The 24,621-nt window shown below is 39.3% G+C and overlaps 1 protein-coding gene across 8 annotated transcripts in view; it reads right to left on the bottom strand.

The window, feature by feature from the left end:
- Nucleotides 1-24,621, bottom strand: part of elavl4 (ELAV like neuron-specific RNA binding protein 4) — a 92,477-nt gene that overhangs the window by 28,397 nt on the left and 39,459 nt on the right. For 4 of the 8 annotated variants that reach the window (XM_063064315.1, XM_063064319.1, XM_063064318.1 and 1 more), the window contains exons 3-5: nt 16,992-17,009; nt 14,519-14,622; nt 7,849-8,002 (exon numbers count right to left, since the gene is read on the bottom strand). In XM_063064315.1, coding sequence (XP_062920385.1) covers nt 7,849-8,002; nt 14,519-14,622; nt 16,992-17,009 — 276 coding nt within the window. The remainder of the gene's footprint in view (nt 1-7,848; nt 8,003-14,518; nt 14,623-16,991; nt 17,010-24,621) is intronic. The other 4 variants (XM_063064316.1, XM_063064322.1, XM_063064320.1 and 1 more) reach the window with 1 other exon arrangement.

Genomic DNA, 24,621 nt, shown 5'->3' with positions numbered 1-24,621 from the left:
GGGGTCATCTTTTCTCCAGTATAATTTCTTAGTTGGATATCTGTAGGCTTCAGTTTAGTATCTTTGAAATGCCATTGAAACTCATTTTATGGAATGACCGAATCAGCTAAGCCAGTGTCCAATTCCATTTTAATTAATTTGCCATTCACTTCTAGTGTAAGCCAAATTGCTTGTCCATTGTTAATTTCACATTTTGAATCTCAAGGCTACCTAGACCTGTGTCACTCTCATCAGATTTTTCATCAACAGCATGTAAGTTAGTGCTTTTCTGAAACTGTAACTTGACTTTTTAGCTTTTCCTTTTCCCTGTGCAATCCATTTTTTTGTCTGCTTGACATATGAGGGGTGATTGATAAGTTTATGGCCTAAGGTAGAAGGAGTCAATTTTAGAAAACCTAGCACATTTATTTTTCAACATGGTTCCCTCCAACATTTACACACTTAGTCCAGCGGTCGTGGAGCATACGGATCTTGGACCTCCAGAAAGTGCCCACAGCAGGGGTGATTGATAAGTAGAAAGAGATGAGTTATTAACTTCAAACTTTCTGCATAATCACGCAAAGAGCTGAACTGCATGCACATGTAACGAGAGCTGTATCACTCATCTTTTTCTACCATAGGCCACGAACTTATCAATCACCCCTGCCATTCACGTAATTTCTATATAAACCGTAATGAATTATTTAAATGAACAAGAATGCCTAATCAAGCAATATATTTACAATATTATTCAAATACTACTGAAGTATTAAATATACAACAGAGTCTGCTCTACCATTCTGTCATGGCTGATTTCTTATCCATCAACTCCATCCTCCTGCCTTTACCCCATAACCCTTGACACACTAACTAATCAAGAACCTATCAACCTCCACCTTAAAAATACCCGATAACTTGGCCTCCACAGCTGTGGCAATAAATTCCACAAATTTATTACCTTCTTGCTAAAGAAATTCCTCCTAATCCCTGTTGTAAATGGACGTCCCTCTATTCTGAGGCTGTGCCCTTCCAGTCACAGATTCACCCACTATGATAAACATCCTCCCCACATCCATTCCATCCAGACATCTCAATGTTCGATAGTTTTCAATGAGATCCCCTCTCATTCTTCTAAAACTCAGCGAGTACAGGTTCAGAGCCACCAAACGCTCCTCATATGTTAACTCTTTCATTCCTGGAATCATTCTCACAAACACCCTCTGCACCCTCTCCAATGCCAGCATATCTTTTTTTTTTAAGTTTAAAAGCTCAAAACTGCTCACAATACCCCAAATATGGTCTAACCAATGCCTCAGCAACACATTCTTTCTCTTATATACTAGACCTCTCAAAATGAATGATAACATTGCATTTACCTTCCTTACCACTGACTCAACTTTAGAGTCAGTAGTAAGGACTCAACCCAAGTTCCTTTGCACCTTTTGTTTTTGAACTTTCTCCATGTTTAGAAAATACTCAATGCCTTTATCTTTCTACCAAAGTGCCAGAACATATATTTCCCAACACTATATTCCATCTGCTACTTCTTTGTCCATTCTCCCAACCCAACTAAGTCCTTCTGCAGACTCCCTGCTTCCTCAGCACTACTTGCCCCTTCACCTATCTTTGTATAGTCTGCAAACATGACCACAAAGGCACCAATTTTGTCATCAAAATCGTTGACATATGATTCTGTCATGAAAAGGAGCAATCTCAACATTGACCCCTGTGGAATGCCACTAGTCACTGGCAGCCAACCAGAAAAGGCTCCCCTTTACCCAATCACAAACAAGAGAAAATCAGCAGATACTGGAAATCCAAAACAAACACACAAAATGCTAGGGGCAGCATCTACAGAAAAGAGTAAACAGTTGATGCTTCAGCTGAGTTCCTTCAGCTTGAGTAAGGTACCTTCTTACTCTGACTTCTCATCCTTTTATTCCAGTCCCGATGAAAGGCCTTGGCTCGAAATATTGACTGTTTACCCTTTACCCTTTTTGACAAAGGCCTTCTGAAACTCCTAGTAAACACCATTCACTAACTCTCTTTTGTCTACCTTGTCCATTATTTCCTCAATGAATTCCAATAGGTTTGTCAGGCAAGATTTCCCCTCAAGGAAATCATGTTGACTTTGGCCTATTTTATCACGCACTCTAAGTATCCCGAAACCTCATCCTTAATAACGGACTCCAGTATCTTCCCAACCACTGATGTCAAGCTAACTGGCCTATAATTTCCTTTCTTCTGCCTCCCTCCACCTTAAAGAATGGAGTGACATTTGCAATTTTACAGTCTTCCATAAACATTCTAGGATCTAGTGATTCTTGAAAGATCATTACTAATGCCTCCATAATCTCTTCAGCTACCTACTTCAGAACCCTGGAGAGTAGCCCATCTGGTCCAGGTGACTTATCTACCTTCAGACCTTGTCTCGTATCGGACCGCAAAGCACTCCAGCGTGTGGTGAAAACTGCCCAGAGGATTATTGGCATCCAATTGCCCACCACTCAGAACATCTACCATAAACGCTGCCTGGGCAGGGTGAAAAGCATTATCAAGGATACATTTCACCCTAACCATGGACTTTTTACTCTCCTCCCATCTGGTAGGTGCTACAGGAGCCTCCGTTCCCGCACCAGCAGGCACAGGAAGAGCTTCTTCCCTGAGGCTGTGACTCTGCTGAACCTCACATCACAGCGCTAAGCAGTATTGCACCCATATTGTACTGTCTCAGTACTTTTATATTTGTGTGCTGTAGCACTTACTTTTTATTCGCAGTTATTTTGCAAATAACACTATTCTTTGCATTTCTGGTTAGATGCTAACTGCATTTCATTGGCTTTGTATCTGTACTCAGCACAATGACAATAAAGTTGAATCTAATCTAATCTATCTGTGCCTTCTGAAAATGCCCACAGAAACTCTAGCCATTGATGTTCTGCCATCATCCCTGCTAGTGTTCCCTTCCAATCAACTCTGGCCAGATCCTCTCTCCCTTTACTCCACTGTAATACTAATACATCTGTTTTTATCTTCTCCCTCTCAAACTGCAGGCTGATTCTATCCTGTCTTGATCAGCGTCTCCTAAAGGTTCCTTTGCCTTAAACCCCCCATTCAAATGTGGGTCATTGCACAACACCCGATCCAGAACTGCCTTTCCTCTAGTGTACTCAACCACAAGCTGCTCTAAAATGTTATCTCATAAGCATTCTACAAATTGCCTCTTTTGGGATTTACCAACTTGATTTTTCCAATTTACTTATTGAAATCCCCCTTTTTACATGCCTTTTCCATCCCGTTTTAATTTGTCTTCCGCATTCTGGCTACTATTTAGAGGCCTGTATATAACTCCCATCAGGGTCTTCTGAGTTTCTTAATTCTATGTACACTGATTCTACATCTTCCGATCTTATGTCACCAGTTTCTGATGACTTGACTTCACTTCTTATCAACTGAACCACTCAACCCCCTCTACCTACCTGCCTGTCCTTTCGATACAATGTGTATACAGCGAAGCTCTCAACTATGATCTTCTTTCAGATATGACTCAGTGATGCCCACAACGTCTTATCTGCCAATCCCTAAATGCGTTACAGGATAATCTTATTCTATATACTGTGTACATTCTAATCTGAGAGCTTCAGTCATGTATTCATCACCCTTTTTGATTTTGCCAAGTTACAGTTCAACTTCTCCCATTGACTGCAATTTTGGTTTATCATCTGCCTCTCCTTCCTGACAGTCTCACTACATCTACTTGTATACCCATTGCCCCATCCTCAGCCATATCATTCCAGTTCACATTCCCCACCAAAGTAGTTTAAACCCTCCCCAACAGTTCTAACAAACTTGCCCACAAAGATATTGGTCCCCTTTGGGTTCAGGTGTAACACCTCCTTTTTGCACAGGTCATACCTTCTCCAGATGAGACTTCAATGATCCAGAAATCTGAAATCCTGTCCCCTGCACCAATTCCTCAGCAATTCATTCATCTGCCAGATCATCCTATTCTTCCTCTCACTGATGTGTGGCACAGGCAGCAATCTAGAAATTACTACCCTGGATTGTCAAGAGTAGATGGAACTTGATACCAGAGGAGTCAACAAGTTTTTGGTACACTGAACAAATGAGTGAGTTGATGCGAACCAACTGAAAGTAACCTTATTTCCATGGTTAGAAGTTGGTATTTGTGCTGATGAACAATGTTTAATCTCACTTACATTTCCTTACAAAATGAATCAATCCATGCCAGTGGCAACAGACCTGGATAAGATTTAGTCAATAAACAATCATTAACATGCCACACAAAACCCAAATTCTAACAGGAGAGTTTATTCACCAATATTTTTTGCTATTCAACAGTATTACCATCTCTGACATTCTACACATCATCAATGGCTAGAAACTTAACAGGGTCAGATACTAAGACCACAAGAAGACAGACTGGAAATCTCATATCAAGTGACTCACTTCCTGGTTTCCAAAACCCATTCACCAGTTACAGGCATAAGTCAGGAGTGTGAAGTACGTTTGTATATCTTTCTACTTCCTTTAGTTTGCTTTCGTTTACGAATGGACTGCGTAGCCTCCAACCTGATGCCATGAACACTAACTTCTCCAAAGTCTGGTAATTTCTCACCCCTCCCCCGACTTTCCTTTTCTATTCCCCATTCAGGCTGTCCCTTCTCCTCTGCACATCATCTCCCTCTGGTTCACCATCGCCTTCACTTTCTCCCATAGTCCACTCTCTGCTCATACCAGATTCCTTCTTCTTTCTGAGCCCTTCTTTATCTTTTTCACTTGTCACCTCCCAGGTTCTCGCTTCATCTTCCCTCGCCCACTGACTTAGCTTCCTCCTCACCTGGCTTCACCAATCACCTTCCAAGTTGTACTCATTCCCATCCCTCAGCTTCTTATTCTGACCCCTTTCTTTCAAGTCCTGATGAAGGGCCTTGGCTTGAAACATCAACTTTTTATAGCTCCTATACAAGTTTTTTTTTTAATAACTTTTTATAGATTTTGTCTGCCCTGCTGAGTTCTTCCAGCAGTTTGCATGTGTTACTCTGGATTTCTAGTATCTGCAGAATGTCAGGGCTAGCAAGAGGACTGGGGAGAAGAAATGCTATCAAAACTGCCAAAGCTGGCTTTCAACCCTTTACTTATTGCTGCTTCATGGGCACAGTGACATCAAACTGAATGTTTCACATCATTTGAAATCACTGAACATGTCGGGTGACCTCGGTGTGTGTTCTGAACACCGCTTTCCTAAGAACTGATTGCAATTGCTTTTGGAAAGTTAGTTCTTAAACAATGAAAACTATAAGAAAGTCTTGAACCTAACGCTGCAGGGGTAAATGCAATAAGTGGAATCTGCTAATTTGCATTTTTCTCTCCTGACATCGTGTGAGGTCAACAATTCTGGGGTAAAGTTTTAGGAATTAAAGAAGGGGAAGGAAAATGTGTAGTGAGATCAGATCTTAAATATCTATTATTTAGATTACAACAATTCAAATCACTTCCAGTAATTTCAGTCCACTTGTACTTGTGATAGACTACATTGGACAACAAAGATTTTGCTTTCTGAATACTTTTGGGTGTAACTTATGGATTTTGGACTGCTGATCATGAAAATAACCATGCAATTTCCTTGTCATGCACCATCTTTTTGAAACTGCCTAAATTTGTTATTTCAATTCATAATTCAAGTCAGAATAACTGACGCAAAAATTAGGGAAGGCATTTTTGTTGGTCTACAAATCAAACAGGCAATTTGAAGAACTTCTAGTGGGACTGGAGAAAAAGGCATGGAAGGTATTAAAGGATGTTGCTGAAAATTTTCTTGGCAACTACAGAACACCGAACTACAAGCGGCTGGTTGAGAAATTGCCTCAAACATACAAAACCATGAAGTACAACATGCCACTAAAGATTCATTTTCTGCATTCCCATTTAGACTTCTTCCCTGCAAATCTTGGCGCAGTCAGTGACGAGCATGGTGAAAGGTTTTACCAGGACCTTGTGGTCACGGAGAAACAGTATCAGGGCAACTGGAATCCATCAGTGCTGGCTGATCATTGTTGGACACAAGTGAGAAGCCTCAGATACTGAGTACAAACAAAAATCATCACCAAAACATGTTTAGCTTAGATGAACTATTGCAAAGTGTCAACACTGATATGCAATTAAACACAATATATTCAATAAAAGTTAATTTGTTTCTCCAAATTCCTATGTGATACAAGTAGTCTGAAATTATATGTGTGTTCAGCTTTAAGCAGTCTATCATATAATAATTCTGGGGAAGCAACACTTTTGGAAAAAAAAACAAAATGCTCGAGGAACTTAGCAGGCCAGGCAGCGTATATGGAAAAGAGTAACCAGTCGAAGTATCAGACTGAGACCCATCAAGATAGTCCTAATGAAGGGTCTCAGCCCGAAACGTCAACTGTTTACTCTTTTCCATAGATGCTGCCTGGCCTGCTGAGTTCCTCCAGCATTTTGTGTGTGTTGCTTGGATTTCCAGCATCTGCAGATTTTCTTATCCTTGTTGTCCAGTGCGATGAGTCCTACTGGCCTAAGCAAATGTTGAAGTTTGGGATTAAAATAAAATAGTTTCTACTTGTTCTGTTTGTCAAATACTCAAAGCACTGAACCATGGACAATGCTCTAGACTTTCAGCTATTCTTGTTGTTGATAATTATTTGGACCTACAGTAGGTGCTTGCATTTTATGAAAACACAAAGACACTGCAAACGCTGGAATCTACAGCAACCAATAATCCGCTAGAAGAATACAGCATATCAATTAGCATCTGTGGGAGGAAAGAAATTAGAGTCATAGACCAATACAATGAGTCCATGCTAACTAAAAACAGGGTTTTTGATCCTAATGCAGTTTCAAACTGAAGCACTGACAATTCCCTTCTTCCTACAGATGCTGATCAACCTATTATTTTCCTCAATCAGATTATGTGTTACTAGCATTTTAAAATGTGTACTTACTTACTGAGTGGTAGGGCAGAATATGTACCGTAAATAAGTCCTCAGTCATACTGAGGGCATACTACACAGGTTCAAACTGTAAAAACATGATCAATTTAAACTTGCCATTTTGTCATTCTGCATGGAGGATACTAACATCCTGTACTGGTTCCCTACAAAAGTGTGTAGAGTTTTGAGTACTAGGAAGTTGTGTGTGTGGTGGGGGGGGGGGTGAGGGTGGGTTGGGTTGGCTCCTGAGATCAAGAAGGGTATCTCCAATATCATGATGATCTCAAAGACCAAAACAATGGTCAGATAAATGCATGCCACTTTGGTGATTAGATATCTCTTCTCCCTCATCCACTTGGAAGCACGTCTCAATAAAAATGGCAAGGAGGAATGACTTAGCTGTAACGTTTAAATTTTTTTTATATGCGATTCGACATACTGAATAGTCAGCTATGCTGATTAACAGGACTTAACCAAATACAGCCCTCACTGAAAAAATAAGGAAGAATTCAAAGCAACTAGCAAAGCATAACAAATGATAAATCGTGTCATTTTTAATTGCAGATGCTGGGGCTGGAGCTCGAAAAAAAATCAAGCAGCTGGAGGAACTCTGTGGGTCAGGCAGCATGTGTGGACAAAAGTGGAATCAGACACCAATCCTGATGTAAAGTCTCGACCTGAAACACTGACTGGTCCCTTTGTCTCCACTGACGCTATCTGATTCTCTGAGTTCTCCCAGCAGCTTTTTTTTCCTGCAGTGAAATATAAAGACCCCTGTTGCACTCAAAACACATTTGAAACTTTCACCACTTGAAATGTTCGCATGGTTAAAAGAATGGTGATTCTCATTTGAAAAAAAAGTAGGATCATTGGCACTTACCAGTGACTTGATCAACTAAAATTCTGGAAGTGATGATTCGGCCATATTGTGAAAACATCTGCTCTAATTCTTTTTGAGTCATAGATTTAGGAAGGCCACTAACATACAGATTAGCATCACGGATTGATGCAGAGCTTGGACGAGCATAGGAAACCTAAGGAAAAGATAAAAGCAATAAATTTTGATCTGCTATAAAACACTGGATGCACTGATTCAAAAACAGTTCCTTCTTATTAATTTGTATCATTTTTGTGTGGTAACGTATCTATCCATTTACAAAATTAGTAAATTCATAACGTCAATCTTATTTAGGACTCCGTACATATGCTTTATAAATAAATGGATATCCATATCAAAAATAAAAAATAAAACTTGCTTTTTGAAAGCAGAAATAGTTTTGTTATATTTAAACTGAGCTCTATACGAAAGTAAAAAAGTAAAATCTTTGGTTTAGGTGGTAGTCACTTTTTAGGCTACAGCAACTCCTTAAGCTTCAAGTGGAAGGCTTGGCTCAGTACTTAGTTTGTCTGAGGTGTAGTAAATCATCATTAAACATTTGATATACATTGGAGAAACCTGCAACAAAGGCACAAATCAGATGCATGTCTTTGCCCAGCTTTGGCCTTCGGTACATTTAATGCATATAAAAAAGATATGATTATCTCTAAACTGGATTTCATCCACTTTTGGTGTATTGTATTTTGCCTTCATATCCATCGGGTGCTAAACCAAAACAAAATTCCCAAAGTAGGACTTTTAGCTGCTTTAAAAGAAATAATAATTCTGATTTCCTCCATTTCAGAAACAACAAAATCTGATCTGAGCAATTAAGGATGCAGCTAGTGTAACACTCGGAAAATGACTTGTGGGATGTGAGTCAGTGCTTTTAAAGATATCTCTCTATGTTAGTCGCAGATGGGAGATGATGGAAAATGAAGAGCAGTGAATCACAGGTATCAAGATCCCTTATGGATGATTGGGTGTCATCCTTTGACCAACAGCAGGTTTGGGGTTATAAATCCTGGTATTTGTAATACGGGTCGACCTTCACTAATCCGACTACCTGTAATCCGGTTCCTTCGATAATCTGGCACTGATTATGCTTAATGTAATCCTTCTGTAATTCGGCATTTTCACTAATCCGACACTCCTCAGGTCCCAATGGTGCTGGATTAGTGAAGGTTAGCTATTGCTTCATGTGATCCTTCTGTAATTCGGCATTTTCACTAATCTGGCACTCCTCAGGACCCAAGGGTGCTGGATTAGTGAAGGTCGACCTGTACTTCAATTTGTGCTTTGGACTACTGATAATCAAATTTTCATACCCATCCACTGTACCATTATATAAAAAGGGGTCCCATCTATACTTTCATATAAATTTAAATATGATTATCAGGTCTCCCCTTAGCCTCCTATGCTCCAGGGAGAACACCACAAATTTTTCCAAACCTATCCTTATAGCTCAAACTCTCTAATCCGGGCAGCATCCTGGTAAATCTCTTCTGCACCTACCCACAGTCTTCACATCCTCCCTATAATGGGGTGAGCAGAACTGCATGCAATACTCCAAATTTGGTTTGACTAAGGTTTTACATAACTGCAGTGTGACTTCCTTACTCTTCTACTCAATATCCCTACCGTTGAAGGCAAGCATGCCATAACCCTTAAGCATTGAAACATAGAAGACCTACAGCACAATACAGGCCCTTCGGTCCACAATGCTGTGCTGAACATGTATTTACTTTAGAAATTACCTAGGGTTACTCATAGCCCCCTATTTTTCTAAGCTTCATGTACCTATCCAGAAGCCTCTTAAAAGACCCTATTGAATCTGCCTCCACCAGTCACCAGCAGCCCATTCCATGCACTCACCACTCTCTGTGTAAAACACTTACCCCTGACATCCCCTCTGTACCTACTTCCAAGCACCTTAAAAATGTGCCCACTTGTGCTGGCCACTTCAGCCCTGGGAAAAATCCTCTGACTATCCACACGACCAATGCCTCTCATCATCTTATACACCTCTATCAGGTCACCTCTCATCCTTCATCGCTCCAAGGAGAAAAGGCCAAGTTCACTCAACCTATTCTCATAAGGCATGCTTCCCAATCCAGGCAACGTCCTTGTAAATCTCCTCGGCACCCTTTCTATAGTTTCCACATCCTTTCTGTAGTGAGGTGACCAGATCTGAGCACAGTACTCCAAGTGGGGTCTGACTAGGGTCCTATACAGCTGTAACATTACCTCTAGGCTCTTGAACTCAATCTCTTGGTTGATGAAGGCCAATGCACCGTATGCCTTCTTAACCACACATCAACCTGCACAGCACCTTTGAGTCTCCTATGGAATTGGACCCCAAGATCCCTCTAAGCTTCCCCACTGCCTAGTCTTACCATTAATACTATATACTGCCATCATATTTGACGTAACAAATTGAAGCACCTCACACTTATCTGGGTTGAACTCCATAAAAAGAACTCCTTCTTTACCGTCTTAACCACTTGGGCAGTCCCTTTCAGAAAATTATGAACTTTTTACCTCAATATTATAAAGGGGTCCACCTTTAACTGCATACTTTTCTCCTTCATTTGATCACCTAAAGTGCAACACCTCACATTTGCCTAGATTAAACTCCATCTGCCATTTAATGTCCATATCTGTAAGTGATCTATATCCCATGGTTTTCTTTGATAGTCCTTTACAACTCCACCAATTTTGGTGTCACCCACAAACTTGATAATCAGCCCATCTACATTTTCATCCAAATCATTGTTAAATATCACAAACAGAGGTTCCAGCACGAAACTCTGCAGAAGACCTCCAGGCAGCATAACAGCCTTGGCTCCTTGTCTTTCTTGGGTAAGCCAGTTCTGAATGTAAACTCTCAATTCACCCGAAATCCCATGCATCATTATCATTTGAGGAGTCTTAACAAATGTCATGAAACTACGTAGATAATGGCCACTGCCTTACCCTCAAAATGTTCCTTTTCCACTTGCTCAACGAACTTGATCAGGTTTGTAAAGCATAACCTGTTTGCACGAAGCCAAGCTGACTGTTGCTAAGTAGACCAGGCTTTTTGAAATATACATGAATCTTTTCCCTCAGTGTCCTCTCCGATTGTTTTCCTAGCACTAAGGTGGATTATCCCTATTTCCTATTTTGAACAAAGGCATAACATTTGCTATTTACCAGGCCTCACCTGCTTCTTTCAACATTCTAGAATATAGGCCAATGGAGCATGGGGACTTATCCACCTTAATGCTTTTTAGAAGACAGCACAACTTCCTCCTTAATTTCAAACTGGCCCAATACATTAACATTCCCTCCAAATCATTCTCCTTGGTAAATACTGAAATAAAATACTTAGGTAATACCTCAGCTACTTGTTCTGACTGCAAGCACAAACTCCCTCCTTTATCCTTGAGTAGAACTACCCGCTCCTGAGTTATTCTCATTTTCTTAACACAAGACCATAAAGTATAGAAGCAGAATTAGGCTATTTGACCCACCAAGTCTGCTCACCAATTTTGTCATGGCTGGTCCATTTTCTTCTCTCTGCCCCAATCTCCTGCCTTCTCCCCATATCCCTTCATGCCCTGACTAATCAAGAAGCTACCAACCGCACTTTAAATATACACAACGACTTGACCTCCACAGCTGCATATGGCAATGAATTCCAGATTCACCATTCTCTGGCGAAAGAAATTCCTCCTCATCTCCATTCTAAAAGGACCCCCCCTCTATTCTGAGGCTGTGCCCTCTGGCCTTGGACTCTCCCACCATAGAAAACATCCTCTCCACATCCACTCTATCAAGGCCTGTCATCATTCGATAGGTTTCAATGACGATACCCCTCATTCTTCTGAATTCTAGTCACTATAGACCCAGAGTTATCAAACACAATGTATTGTGGAACGATTTGATCTGTTTGATCAGTATGTGAAACCAAATTTTCACTGTATCTTGGATTAAGACAGAAGACATTGGAGCAGAATTAGGCCATTTGGCCCATGGAGTCTGTTCCTCCATTTCATCATGGATGATCCAATTTTTCTCTCAGCCCCAATCTCCTGCCTTCTCCCCTATCCCTTCATGCCTTGACCAATCAAGAATCTATCAACCTCACCTTAAACATACACAACAACTTGATCCCCACAGCTGCATATCTCTGGTGAAAGGAATTCCTCCTCATCTCCGTTCTAAAAGGGCACCCTTTATTCTGAGGCTGTGTCCTCTGATCTTAGACTCCCTCACCATAGGAAACACCCTCTTCACATCCACTCTGTTGAGGCTTTTCAACATTCGATAAGTTTCAGTGAGTTCACCCCTCATTCTTCTGAATTCTGGTGAGCAGAGGCCCAGAGCCATCAAAAGCTCCTCGTATGTCAAGCCTTTCAATCCCAATATCGTTTTCATGAACCTCCTTTGAACCCTCTCCAATGTCAGCATATCCTTTCTTAGATAAGGAACCAAATTTGGTCACAATACTCTGAGGCCTCACCAATGCTTTATAAAGCCTCATCATTACGTCCTTGTTTGTCTTGGGGTTTATCTTGATCCTGTGCACTATGGGCATTTCATGGCCACTTCGGTCTTCCTAGTCGCCTGGTTGAGAACTTATCTGCGATCGTTATGTTCCACAAAGATGAGGTCTAATTTTACCTATGTAAACTTTAGTTATGCTTCCTTTACTTTTCTGGCTAAATTTTGGATCTTTGAGGTCATCAAGAGCATTCTGACTGGCTGCATCACTGTCTGGTATGGGTGGGGGGTGCTATTGCACAGGATTGAAGTGAGCTGCAGAGAATTGTAAAATCAGTCAGCTCCATCATTTGTACTAGCCTCCATAGCATGCAAGAAATCTTCAAGGAATGGTGCCTCAGAAAAGCGACTTCCATCATCAAGGACCCTCACCACCCAGGATATGTCCTCTTCTCATTGTTACCATCAGGAAGGAGGTACAGAAGCCTGAACACACTCAGCAATTCAGAAACTGCTTCTTCCCCTCTGCCATCCAATTTCCAAATGGATATTGAACCCATGAACATCACACACTACTTTAAAATTTCTGTTTTCGCATTACTTATCTTAATTTAACAGTTTAATATACATATACATACATACTGTAATACAGTTTTTTCTATATTTATCATGTATTGCATTGTACTACTGCTGTGAAGTTAACAAATATCACAACATATGCCAGTGATATTAAACCTGATTCTGATCAGCCGGTCTTTAATTAATTCCCACTGGAAATTAAAGTTCTCCACTATGACAACCCTGTTATTTCTGCACCTTCCCGTAATGTGTTTACAGATCTATTCTTCTATACTATAATCCCATCAGTGTAATTGCACCTAACTTGTTTTAAGCTCCACCCCAAACTGCCTTCTATTATATCTTTTGATCACTGCTGTGACCTTCTCCTTTATCAGTGGCGCTACCACTCCACCTCCTTTACCCCTCTCTCTATCACATCCAAAACAACAAAACCCAGGAACATTGAGTTACCAGTCCTGTCCCTCATGCAACCAGGTCTTTGGAATGGCACTAAGATCTTATCATAATGAACAACACACACAAAATGCCGGAGGAACTCAGCAAGTCAGGCAGCATCTATGGAGGGGAATGAATAGTTGATCGTTCTCTCCTCCTTCCCTTTCTTCCATGGCACCTCCCACTGGTTCCCAACCTCCTTTCCTTTCTTCCATGGTCCACTGACCTCTCAGATTCCTTCAGCTTCAGCCCTTTACCTCTTCCCAGCTTACTTCATCACCTGCCTGCTTGTAGGTATTCCTCCCCCCCTTTCACTTCCACCTTCTCATTCTGCCTTCTGCTCCTTTCCAGTCCTGTTGATATGTTTTTTTCCGCTTCATAAATGTTGCCTGAGTTGGCGAGTTCCTCCAGCATTTTGTGTCTTATGTTGCTCAATACTTTCAGCATATGGAGAATCCCTTGTGTTTCTTGTAGCATAATGTTCTAATGAATGGTCTTAATTGTTAACTGGTTCTCTTTTCACAGATACTGCCTGATCTGCTGAGTAATGGAAATCTCAATCTCCGATTCCTCGATTTGACTGTCGACATGTCAATTCTGAACTCAAATCCCCACTAGGCTGGCCGTATTCTAGTTCAATTCCATCCACTAAACAGGCCTAATTGGGAAAATGGAGGATAGTCGCAGATGGAGACAACTTCAGGGAGTGTGTTTGGATTTCTAAGCATAAGCTGAAGAAAATCACTGAGTAAAGATTAGATAGTGAAAATGTCTTAAGTAGATGCATTTTTTAACTAAGCAGATATTAATTTAACAAACAGACTGGAGACTGCATTGCTCAAATCAATTGTATCAGGTAATAAAAAAAGCCTGAGGTTAAGAAATCTGAGGAACAGCTCTCTGTGCATACCACTTGCTGTAGGAGAGTTTCTGACCTTAGATGACAGCATTATGTGGGTGGTATTGATTCAGTTGCCTGTTATACATTACTTACAACTTTTATTTCTACTGAGGTGTATAATATGAGCTGAATCAATACCAGCCATTTCATTCTGCAACCCCAAGTTAAAATTATCCTGTGTGATTTAACATTAGGCAAGGCATGCTTTTCTTCTGCTTAATCAAAAATGTACTTGAAAAATCAATGGTTAGAAAACTTGCTTCTTACCTTGATGGTTTTGGTCTGAAGTCTAAGTCCATTTAAAGTGTTAATTGCTTTTTCTGCATCTTTTGGATCGACATAGTTCACGAAACCATATCCCAAACTTTGTCCTATTTAAGAGGAATTGTAGATGGCCGAGCGTTAGTTTCTGAAAAATTAAGTATTAAAACACTGCAATTCATCAAGAACAAATTTTGCTCTCTGAAAGGAGTGAAACATTAAAATAATGTGCTTCCTACCATCATCCTGAACCCCAACTATGAACCTCCTCGAAACAGGACCAACCCTGTACTGACTGACAAAACTAATGGGAAAAGTCAAAGACCTAAGAATTTCTTTATCGTTATGAATATTATTTCACGGAATCAAAACTAAACTTGTATCAAAATATCCAATACATCAAAAATATTAATTAAGATAAAGCTAAAAACTAAAACTCTTAAAAGTCAAAACATATAGATTACTTAGATTATCAATTAATATTTTGGTTTATTGATAATTTTAAAACATTTACATCATGATTATACCATAAGAAACAGGAATAGAAAAGTTAACAGAGTGAATTTTAACGAGCTAATAAATTTAAATGGGTAATATTAATCCTGAAGATGCTGGGTTTACCAGCCTACTCCTTATTTGCACATCACATTTCCTGAGCTGTATCATTTAGTACGTGGACGTAAGATTGCTATGGTATGAATAGGACCACAATGCATCTTATTGGTATGTTTGCTTCTCGTAGTATTAGACAAAGCATAAAGGGCTCAAACAAAAACACAGAGGAACTGGCACAGCTTGAAGTCTGACCGGTATCGAACCGGCTTACAGCCAGAGGGTAGTACTGAACACTGAGGTATGCATTCTGCTGACAATACCATGATATCTACAATTCAAAACTCATGGTTTCATTTCATTATAGGTGGCTGAACATCCTGCAAGTAAAATCATTAAATTACATCATATCAAAGAAGACTCAGTGTCTAATCATGCCTGTGATGCCGTAATAGAGCTAATGACTTGGACATGCTACCCGGCCCTTTTCCCATTGACCTTCCTGTACAAGTAAATATATAATAGTCTTCTGAAATTAGAACTTAATGCATTATATAAAAAAAACTTTTCCTTTGTTCTTTTGGAAGTTCTCTTAAATTAAACTGACCCTGTTATCATATTCAGCTTATTAACATAAAGCTGTATTTTTATGAAATGTATAGAAACATAGTTTATCTAGCAATTCACCAAATTGTGCTCTCTATTCACATAGTTCTGGCAGGGTGGATCAACTTCTAACAAGTGTTTAAGGTTTTCAAAGCCCTGTGGTAATACAAACATTTCGATGACCAATTTTAACATATATGAATCAACTTTTGTATCATGCTTTAAACAACCCAAGGTACTGAGAAATCATAAATCAAATATTAAAGAAGCATTTTGGATAGCTGTAAACTGGAACTAATTTCTAATTTGTTATTTAGCATTCCAGATATAAAGTGCCATATTTTGAGTAAAGTTTGATACAAAAGTTTGCAGCTTTATAGGACCCTGGTCAGACCCCACTTGGAGTACTGTGCTCAGTTCTGGTCGCCTCACTACAGGAAGGATGTGGAAACCATAGAATGGGTGCAGAGGAGATTTACAAGGGATGTTGCCTGGATTGGGGAGCATGCCTTATGAGAATAGTTTAAGTGAACTTGGCCTTTTCTCCTTGGAGCGACGGAGGATGAGGGGTGACCTTATAGAGGTGTATGAGATGATGAGAGGCATTGATCATGTGGGTAGTCAGAGGCTTTTTCCCAGGGCTGAAGTGGTTAGCACGAGAGGGCACAGTTTTAAGGTGCTTGGAAGCAGGTACAGAGGAGATGTCGGGGTAAGTTTTTTTTAAAACACAGAGAGTGGTGAGTGCGTGGAATGGGCTGCCAGCAATAGTGGTGGAGGCAGATACGATAGGGTCTTTTAAGAGGGTCCTGGATAGGTACATGGAGCTTAGAAAAATAGAGGGCTATGGGAAACCCTAGGTAATTTCTTAGGTAAGGACATGTTCAGCACAGCTTTGTGGGTCGAAGGGCCTGTACTGTGCTGTAGATTTTCTGTGTTTCTATTCTAAAATACCACTGGATTACTATAGGTACAAGCCATCTATAGTTTTGCTCCTAATTCAATATTTTATACACACTATATTATTAAGATTGTTTCATGTCTTATCAGATGACTGATGAATCATGACACTATGCACGGTAAAGGACTCATGCAAAGAAAATGGCCTAACACTAGTTGCCATTTATAATTTTAATACTAGATTTATTAATTCAGTACTAATTAATGAAAATTGTTGCAAGATTTTTCAACAAATCAACTTTAGATATTTATAGTTAAATGTTATGTTAAACATATTATGGTTATAGTGAATAGACAGTAATTGAATAATTATGTAGTTTTTAGAATTCCAAAAACAGTTTTGAAATACATTTTCCAAACCTACCAGCTCTTTTTGTATCATCTGTAGTCAGTACCAATGAAATGCATGGAGACAGAAACAGGAAGTAAAACAGAGCAGATTTACTCGTAACAACTGTCTGTAAGTTTTTAAAGAATGAAGGTTACCTAATATTGAGCTTTTCAACACTTTTAATATGTTAGAGAAATTCTTTGTGAATAATTTCCAAAACACGTACAGATATTAAAACCTAATTTTACCTCTTTCTTGTCAGAAGTTAACATGCTGATATAGCATGCAATTAGGAAGAGAAATGTTACGTTGGCCTTATGTGAGTGCATGAGATAATTATTCCAGCTTGATAGGGCTATGACTCAAACCACATATGGGATATCATGAAGTATTCCAGTCTCCCTACCTAAAGAAGGGCAACCTTGCAATTGATGGTGCAGTGAAGATTCACCTGATAGCTTTCTGGGATGGTAGATGTATCATATGAACACAAGTTAAGCAGACCAGGTCTCTATTGAGCTTAAAACATTAAATGCGTGTTCATATTGAAACATTTATTCATCATCTTTACTTTATACGTGCAGTGCATTCTTAAAATAGTGAGGGAAATTTTTAAGCAGTTTTTTAATATAAGGTGACATTTTCTCCTTGTATGTTACAAAGGCAGATTTAAGAAAAGATGTCAAAAAAACTCCACGTACAGTGGTAAAATGTAAAAAAAGGTCATTAGTGGAGATAATTGGGTAGCTCTTAGTTTGTTAGCATAGCCATATTAGACTGCATGATCTCTGTTTGCTGTATGATTTCATGTCCACTAACATCCTGTGGTTGCAGTGTGTGTACTTAATTTTGCTACGGGAAGTACTGCAGCTATGTAATACTATGTAAATTTTCCACTTCAAGGTTCTATCACCAGAATGAAGAATTAACAAATAGTGAACTTACAAATGTGCATGCAGAAAAGGCATACAATTCAATACTGCTAAGAAATACACAAACCATTAAAATTGGAAGCTTTGAGCACAGGTCCATGCTTTAAAGTAAGCATTTTACAAGAGTTATTTCATAGTTTCATGTAGCACAGAAAATTTATATGCTGTATTATGTAACAAAACTGTTAAGATTAAAACACATTAAATCGGTGTAGGTAAGTGTTTGAAGGAAATAATAGGGTGGAATAACATTCTTTTACACAGAAGGATAAGGAGAAATAGGAGCAGGAGAAGGCCATCTGGCCCCATCAAGCCTACTCTGTCATTCAATATGATCATGGCTGATCTGGCAGTGGACTCAGCTGCCTTTCCCCTGTAACCCTCAATTAATCTGCTATGCAAGAATATTTCTAGCTGTGTCTTAAATATATATTTAATGAGATAGCACCAACTGCTTCCCTGGGCAGAGAATCCCTGGGAAAATTTACTTCTCTCTGGGAAAAGCAGTTTCTCCTCATTCTTTTCCTAAATCTATTTCCCTGAATCTTGAGGCATTATGCCTAGTTCTAGTCTCACAAATGAGTAATGACAATAACTATTTTAAATTGTTATTAAATAGAATAATCTCACATCTAATGATATTGGTAGAAACAAAATCTGATAAATATTCAAATCAAATTTATTAACCCTTGAGAATGAAGTGATTAAAACAATGAACAAGGATTACCTTCAAAAATTAAATGCTTTGATCAGTATTTGATTTAACTCCAGTGCTCACCAGCAAAACAGACAATAAAGGTGAATTTCTTTTAAGGTTAATCCAATATTTTTGTTTTGCAGTTTCATTGTATTTAGCTACATTTCAAATATTTTCAATATAGAATCATCAAGCTACATATTATTGTGCATGAAAGAAAGCTAAAATCATACTGTGCAGTATACAAATGTTTTGGGGCTTTTGTCATAGCTATAAACTGAACATCTGACTTTCAAATTTACACATAAAGCCCAAACTCATCCACATGATTAAAGAGTATGAAATGCCACCACTGCTGGAGTTCTCAAATCCCAAATTTCAACTGAAACTATTGCTAGATATAATATAATACCATGTGTAATATAATAGATATCAGCTAGATATAATGGGCTCAGCTGATCTGAAGGGTGCTAGAACTACCTCACCTTATTTGACATTGTTGAGACAGAGTTGGGAGGGAGAAATACCCCTGCCAAAAGGAGCCCAAAGGAAAAATGCTGAGGAAGCTGGTACAATGTAGCATCAGGACTGAATTCATTGTTGTTTTCTTAAGTGGAGAGTTGAACAATGGAGCGGGGAAGGTTTATACTTTCAAGGGGCAAGTTTCCTTCTGCTTAGGGCATGCTTCCTTGGTGAAGGCCTGCACTATTTCCTGACTTTGTATCTGAGGCACTACAGCTGCAGTGATGTTAAACATTTGTCATCCATGTGCAGGTGTGTCATCTGCAGTATGGTTCACAATCAGCTGAGCTAAAGCTGACTGCATTCAATGTCGGACTGTACATTTTAACTGAGTATATAAAGTGCTAGGCAATTGAATTCCAGGTTGATTCACAACAAAATTTCAGGCATAATTCACACTATTGATACATGCTGAACAGTCTGTGCTGCAGGAAAGCAGCAGGATGACTGAGCTGACCTAGGTGGTATGTATAAAGTAACACACACACAAAATGCTGGGGGAACTCAGCAGATCAGGTAGCATCTGTGGAAAGGAATAAAGAGTCAATGTTTTGAGTCGAGACTCTTCATTGGGATCTGCTGAAGGGTCTCTGCCCGAAACATCAACTCTTTATTCCTTTCCAATGATGCTGCCTGACCTGCTGAGTTCCTCCAGCATTTAGTGTGTCTTACTCTGGATTTCCAGCAACCGATGAATCTCGTGTTCATGGCATGTACAAACTTAGCATTCATAGATTTACTGGTATCCATATGCTTTTAAGTGCTATCTTGATCCTAAGTGAGTGTGGCTGTGCGTGGCAGAAGAGCCTTATGCAGTGATAACATCCTGCAAGTGGAGAGGAAAAGCAAGAGTAAATCTTTCCCACAATACGTTGGAAATAAAGCTGACAACTGAGTGCTGACCTTATCAAGAATGTTTCCAAATACTCCTAAATAATATTGGTGGTAATTAGGAAAGTTAACAGAATGTTGTATTTTTTTTAAACACAAGGATTTGAGTGCAAGAGCTGGGACTTCTTTTTCCAATTACATACGGCTCTGCTGTGACTGCACTTGGAATGTTGAATCTATTTACCCAAGGAAGAATCTATTTGTGATTGAGGGAGTCCAGTGAGATTTCATCAAATTGATACCTGGGTTAACATACAAGGAGAGATAAAGCAGATTGGGCTTTGATAAAGGAATACAGTATTGGTGCAACAAAATGACACCAGGGTAGAAGATCAGCCACAATCTTAACATTTGGTAAAGCAGGCAGAATGGGGTGAGTGACCTTCTCCTGCTTCTATATCTTGAGTTCTATTGAAGCTAGTGTCAGTATACTCTAAGATTTTTATCTAACTTTTAACATTTTTAGGTGACTTCTATCTTGTCAGTTAATTGTGTTACCTGTCTACACTTCTCGCTGCCTTGGTAAAACAGTCGACATAATCAAAGATTCATCCCACCCTGAACATCATCACTTCACCACATTCCCATCACACAGAAGATACAAAAGCCTGAAGGTATATACTACCATGTTCAAGGACTGATTTTATCCCACTGGTAGAAAACTACTGGATGGACCTTGTGTACTCTTGACTCACAATCTATCTTGTTCTGGCCTTGCACCTTACTGTTTACCTGATCTACATTTTCTCTGCAACTGCAACACTTCATTCTGTATTCTAGCATTGTTTTTCCTGATAGTACTTTTGTTCCTTAAGGTTGTCTTAGCTTTGGGGGGGGGGGGGGAGATAAGCTCCCATTCCCTATTAAATGCTCCTAATGGTATGCAACTCAAATAACCTCTGATAAGCAAAATCAGCTCCTAATCTTCACATGTGGCTGAGCTACTAAGCTTGGTGGAACCGTTTCTACTGGCCGAAGAAGGGCAAAGGTGGGTCATTGTTGCCTTAAAACCAGTCACTCCAGCAGATGGGGCTCAGCCAGGGTTGGCAGTTTACCTGGAAGAAAAATTCTGATCCAATCTTCCACTGTCTTGCGGCTATACCACTGTCATGGGGAAGGATCTAGGAGTAAACTCCGAGGAAAAATCTGAAGCTGGAGTCCCTAAGGCAGTCCAACGTTGAGTTCAATGCTGACTGGAATCTTGTGACATGCTGGTGGCCAAATTGTATGGTCTCTGCCGTTCCTTGGGATTTATCAGCTACCTGCAGAGTGGGAGCCTGCTGCATAAGAAACAGACTGCTCTCCATATCGTACTACCCTGGTTTGCAGTATAAAACAGACAGCTAAGACGCAACATCCATGGTCAACCCTGATCAATGGAGGGCCTCCCTGACCTACTGTCCTTAAGCTGCCTAGTGAAGTGATCTGTAGAAGTGGCATGCAAAACAAAGATTTTCACTGTACCTCCAGTACATGTGATAAATATAAACTGATTTACCAGGTTATCCTTTTCTATAGATAATCTCATCAATCTTCAATATAATTGCTACTCTACCAATTCAGTACTTGATCACATATTGCTCACTTCGCACAACATTTCTTTATAGCTAAACTTTCTCTGGTGCATCCATCAATTCTTCACCTAACTAATTTAGAAGCCTGCTTGAGTCCTCACAGTCTTTAAATTGGACTGGGTTTTGCCTCTTTTTTATTATAGATACAGTATATTAAAACATTTTCATCTTGTTAAGATGAGCACTAAAGGCCAATCACACACTTAGCCCATCATACTCTTGGGAGCCATAAATGGACTTTTTAGGTTAATCCTGCTTCCCAGCTCTTGGTCCATTACTACATTGGCAATGGCAACACAGATGCTCCTCCAGCAGCTTTCTAAGAACACAAGTAAATCTATTGTCAGAAATCTGATTCACTTAAAGTTCTTTCTTTCTTTTTAAATCTTTTTATTAATTTTCAAAATTATAAACTCAATAACAAAGTTGATACAAAGAGATTGGATTAAAGTTTTAAAGTTAATCTTTAAAAGTTCAAGGTAAATTTATTAGCATATACAACCCTGAGCTTTATTTAAATCTTTGCTTGCAAAGTCTTCAGTGCTTCTGAACAGGTCGTAAAATCTTATACAAAATGAAGAACTCAAGTGCACTGCATTGAAAATAGACAACACAAGCATACAAGGGTTATGTGGTTAGTGGTCAGAAACTGCCTTGAGGTTGGATTATTGTTCTTCATATAGTTGATCTTCAGAAATGTTTCCAGTGTCATATGTGTAAAGATACTGATAAAAGAGATACCAAAGATCCATGTTTCTTAGGGTGAGCTAATACTTGGTAACAATTCAGGATGATCCACTCAAAGTTTGTAGATGTGGTAAAGATATGGTGACAAATAGCTCTTTGGGTCTGAGGAGTTCTTAATCAGCTTCTGAAATGTAACAATTCTTTCAGATCTTGGGTAAACAATCTGACCTCTAGTAGGTACTGAATACTCTCAATCTGACCTCTAACAGGTACTGAATTCTCTCAGCAGCCAGTCCTTTTTTTATTGTTCCAGTAACAGACATTTGTTACTGTAGTCTGCAATAAGATGATAAGAAACACCCATGGCGAATGCATTACAAACACAAGAGATTCTGAAGATGTTGGAAATCCAGAATAACACACACAAACTGGTGAAGGAACTAAACAGGTCAGTCAGATTCCTCACTCTAACCCCCCTACCTCTTCTCACCCTGGCGCATCTCCTCTTTCCCTTTGTTCCAGGGTCCACTCTCCTCTCCTATCAGATTCCTTCTTCTCCAGCTCTTTACATTTGCTGGCTATCATCTCCCAGCTTCTCACTTCATCCCATCCCCTCCCCTCCCTCACCCACCTGGCTTTATCTAGCACCTTCTTTCCCTCCCTCTCCCTTCTTATTCTGGCATCATTCCCCTTCATTTCTTGTGATGAAAGTTCTCGGCCTAAAACGTCGTCTGTTTATTCACTTCCATAGATGGTGCCTGACCTGCTGAGTTCCTCCAGCATTTTGTGTATATTGCTCTGATAAATATGTTATTAAGGATTCTTTGTGCTAAGAGGCCAATTTCTATTCTACATTCCTATTTGTCTTTGAGGTTAATGAGGAGTTCGCAACTACCAATTAAGTAATCATGATAAGGAAGCTCTAGCAATGTTGCTTTGGGATGAATGAGTCAGTACACAGGAATAGGAAAATATTAAGATTGTGTATAATCAGAGATCATCTTACATGTTTAATAGTACGCTGACAGCTGCTCTTGCTCCTCTGAGCCAGTAAGCATTGTACTAGCAAAATGGTCCCTTTCTATGCCTTAATGAAGCTACAATTCAAGAGAACAGGCCCGATACCTATCATAGCTCTATAAATTCTGAGACAGAGTCCTTTTACTGAAAATATAACACAAATCTCAAATGAAGAGGAGAGTATTATCTTTGATGAGGATTCAGTTAACCAATCATTGTTATTTTCTGAGCAGCGCTGGTACTGGAAATATTTCTTACATCAAGAAACAGCATCATAGACTGATGTTTCCTTGAGGGAAACATTTCCCTTAGCAGTTGCTCACTCTGTTTGGAAATCTAGGAATTATTTTACTTAGTTATTTTATTTAACCGTATGCCACACGCATACTTTGAAGAAAGGAATATTGAATATCAGTTGTGAACTTAAATTATTAGAAAATCTGAAGCCAATTACAGAAGCCTCCTTCTAATCTTCAATGAAATAAGTTAGCACAGACTGGGATTTAAACTTTGCAAAAATTTGTTCTGAGTAACTCAAGTTCGAGTTGGTCTTCACCAAATGAACTTAAAAGAGTTTGCAAACAATGACGAGAAATAGCAGGAAGCAAATATTACACCAGAGCTTATTAAGAGTTATTCTATAAAGAAATTTTCAAAATTATCTAACCAGTACTTTGCAGTAACTACAAAGAACTCAGAACTATGGTTCCTGGAAGATTCAACTGTACTTAATGATCTATCAATGTGCTATGGTACAGAGGAGAATATTCACCATTCTAAGTCAACGCTCCCTTTTTTGGAAGTGTTCCTGTCCTTCATCCTTCCCCTTTACAGGAATGGGGAATTCCAAATGTTATAGTGTAATTATTTCCTTTAGACTATCAAACAATAAAATTGGCATTTTCTACAGATATAGCTAATAAAGGATGATCAAGGAGACGACCCACCCAGCTAACACACTTTTCGCCCCGGTTCCCTCCGGGAGAAGGCTCAGGAGCTTAAGACTCGTACGGCCAGATTTGGGAACAGCTTCTTTCCAACTGTGATAAGACTGCTGAACAGATCCTGACCTGGATCTGGGCCGTACCCTCCAAATATCAGGACCTGCCTTTCAGTTTTTTTGCACTACTTTACTTTCCCTTTTCTATTTATGATTTATAATTTAAATTTTTACTATTTACTATTGATTTGTACTCCAGCGAGCGCAAAGGTATCGCTGTGATGATTACAAGCACTAGTATCAATTGTTTGGTGACAATAAAGTAAAGTAAACTAAGAGAGAAAAAAGGCATCTAGATCAGATGGCTAAAAATTTAATTCCTTAAAAATTTTCTTCTGAA

This window comes from Mobula hypostoma, chromosome 12, assembly GCF_963921235.1.
Source record: "Mobula hypostoma chromosome 12, sMobHyp1.1, whole genome shotgun sequence".
Lineage (NCBI taxonomy): Eukaryota > Metazoa > Chordata > Chondrichthyes > Myliobatiformes > Myliobatidae > Mobula > Mobula hypostoma.
This window is presented reverse-complemented; position numbering and strand designations above follow the sequence as displayed.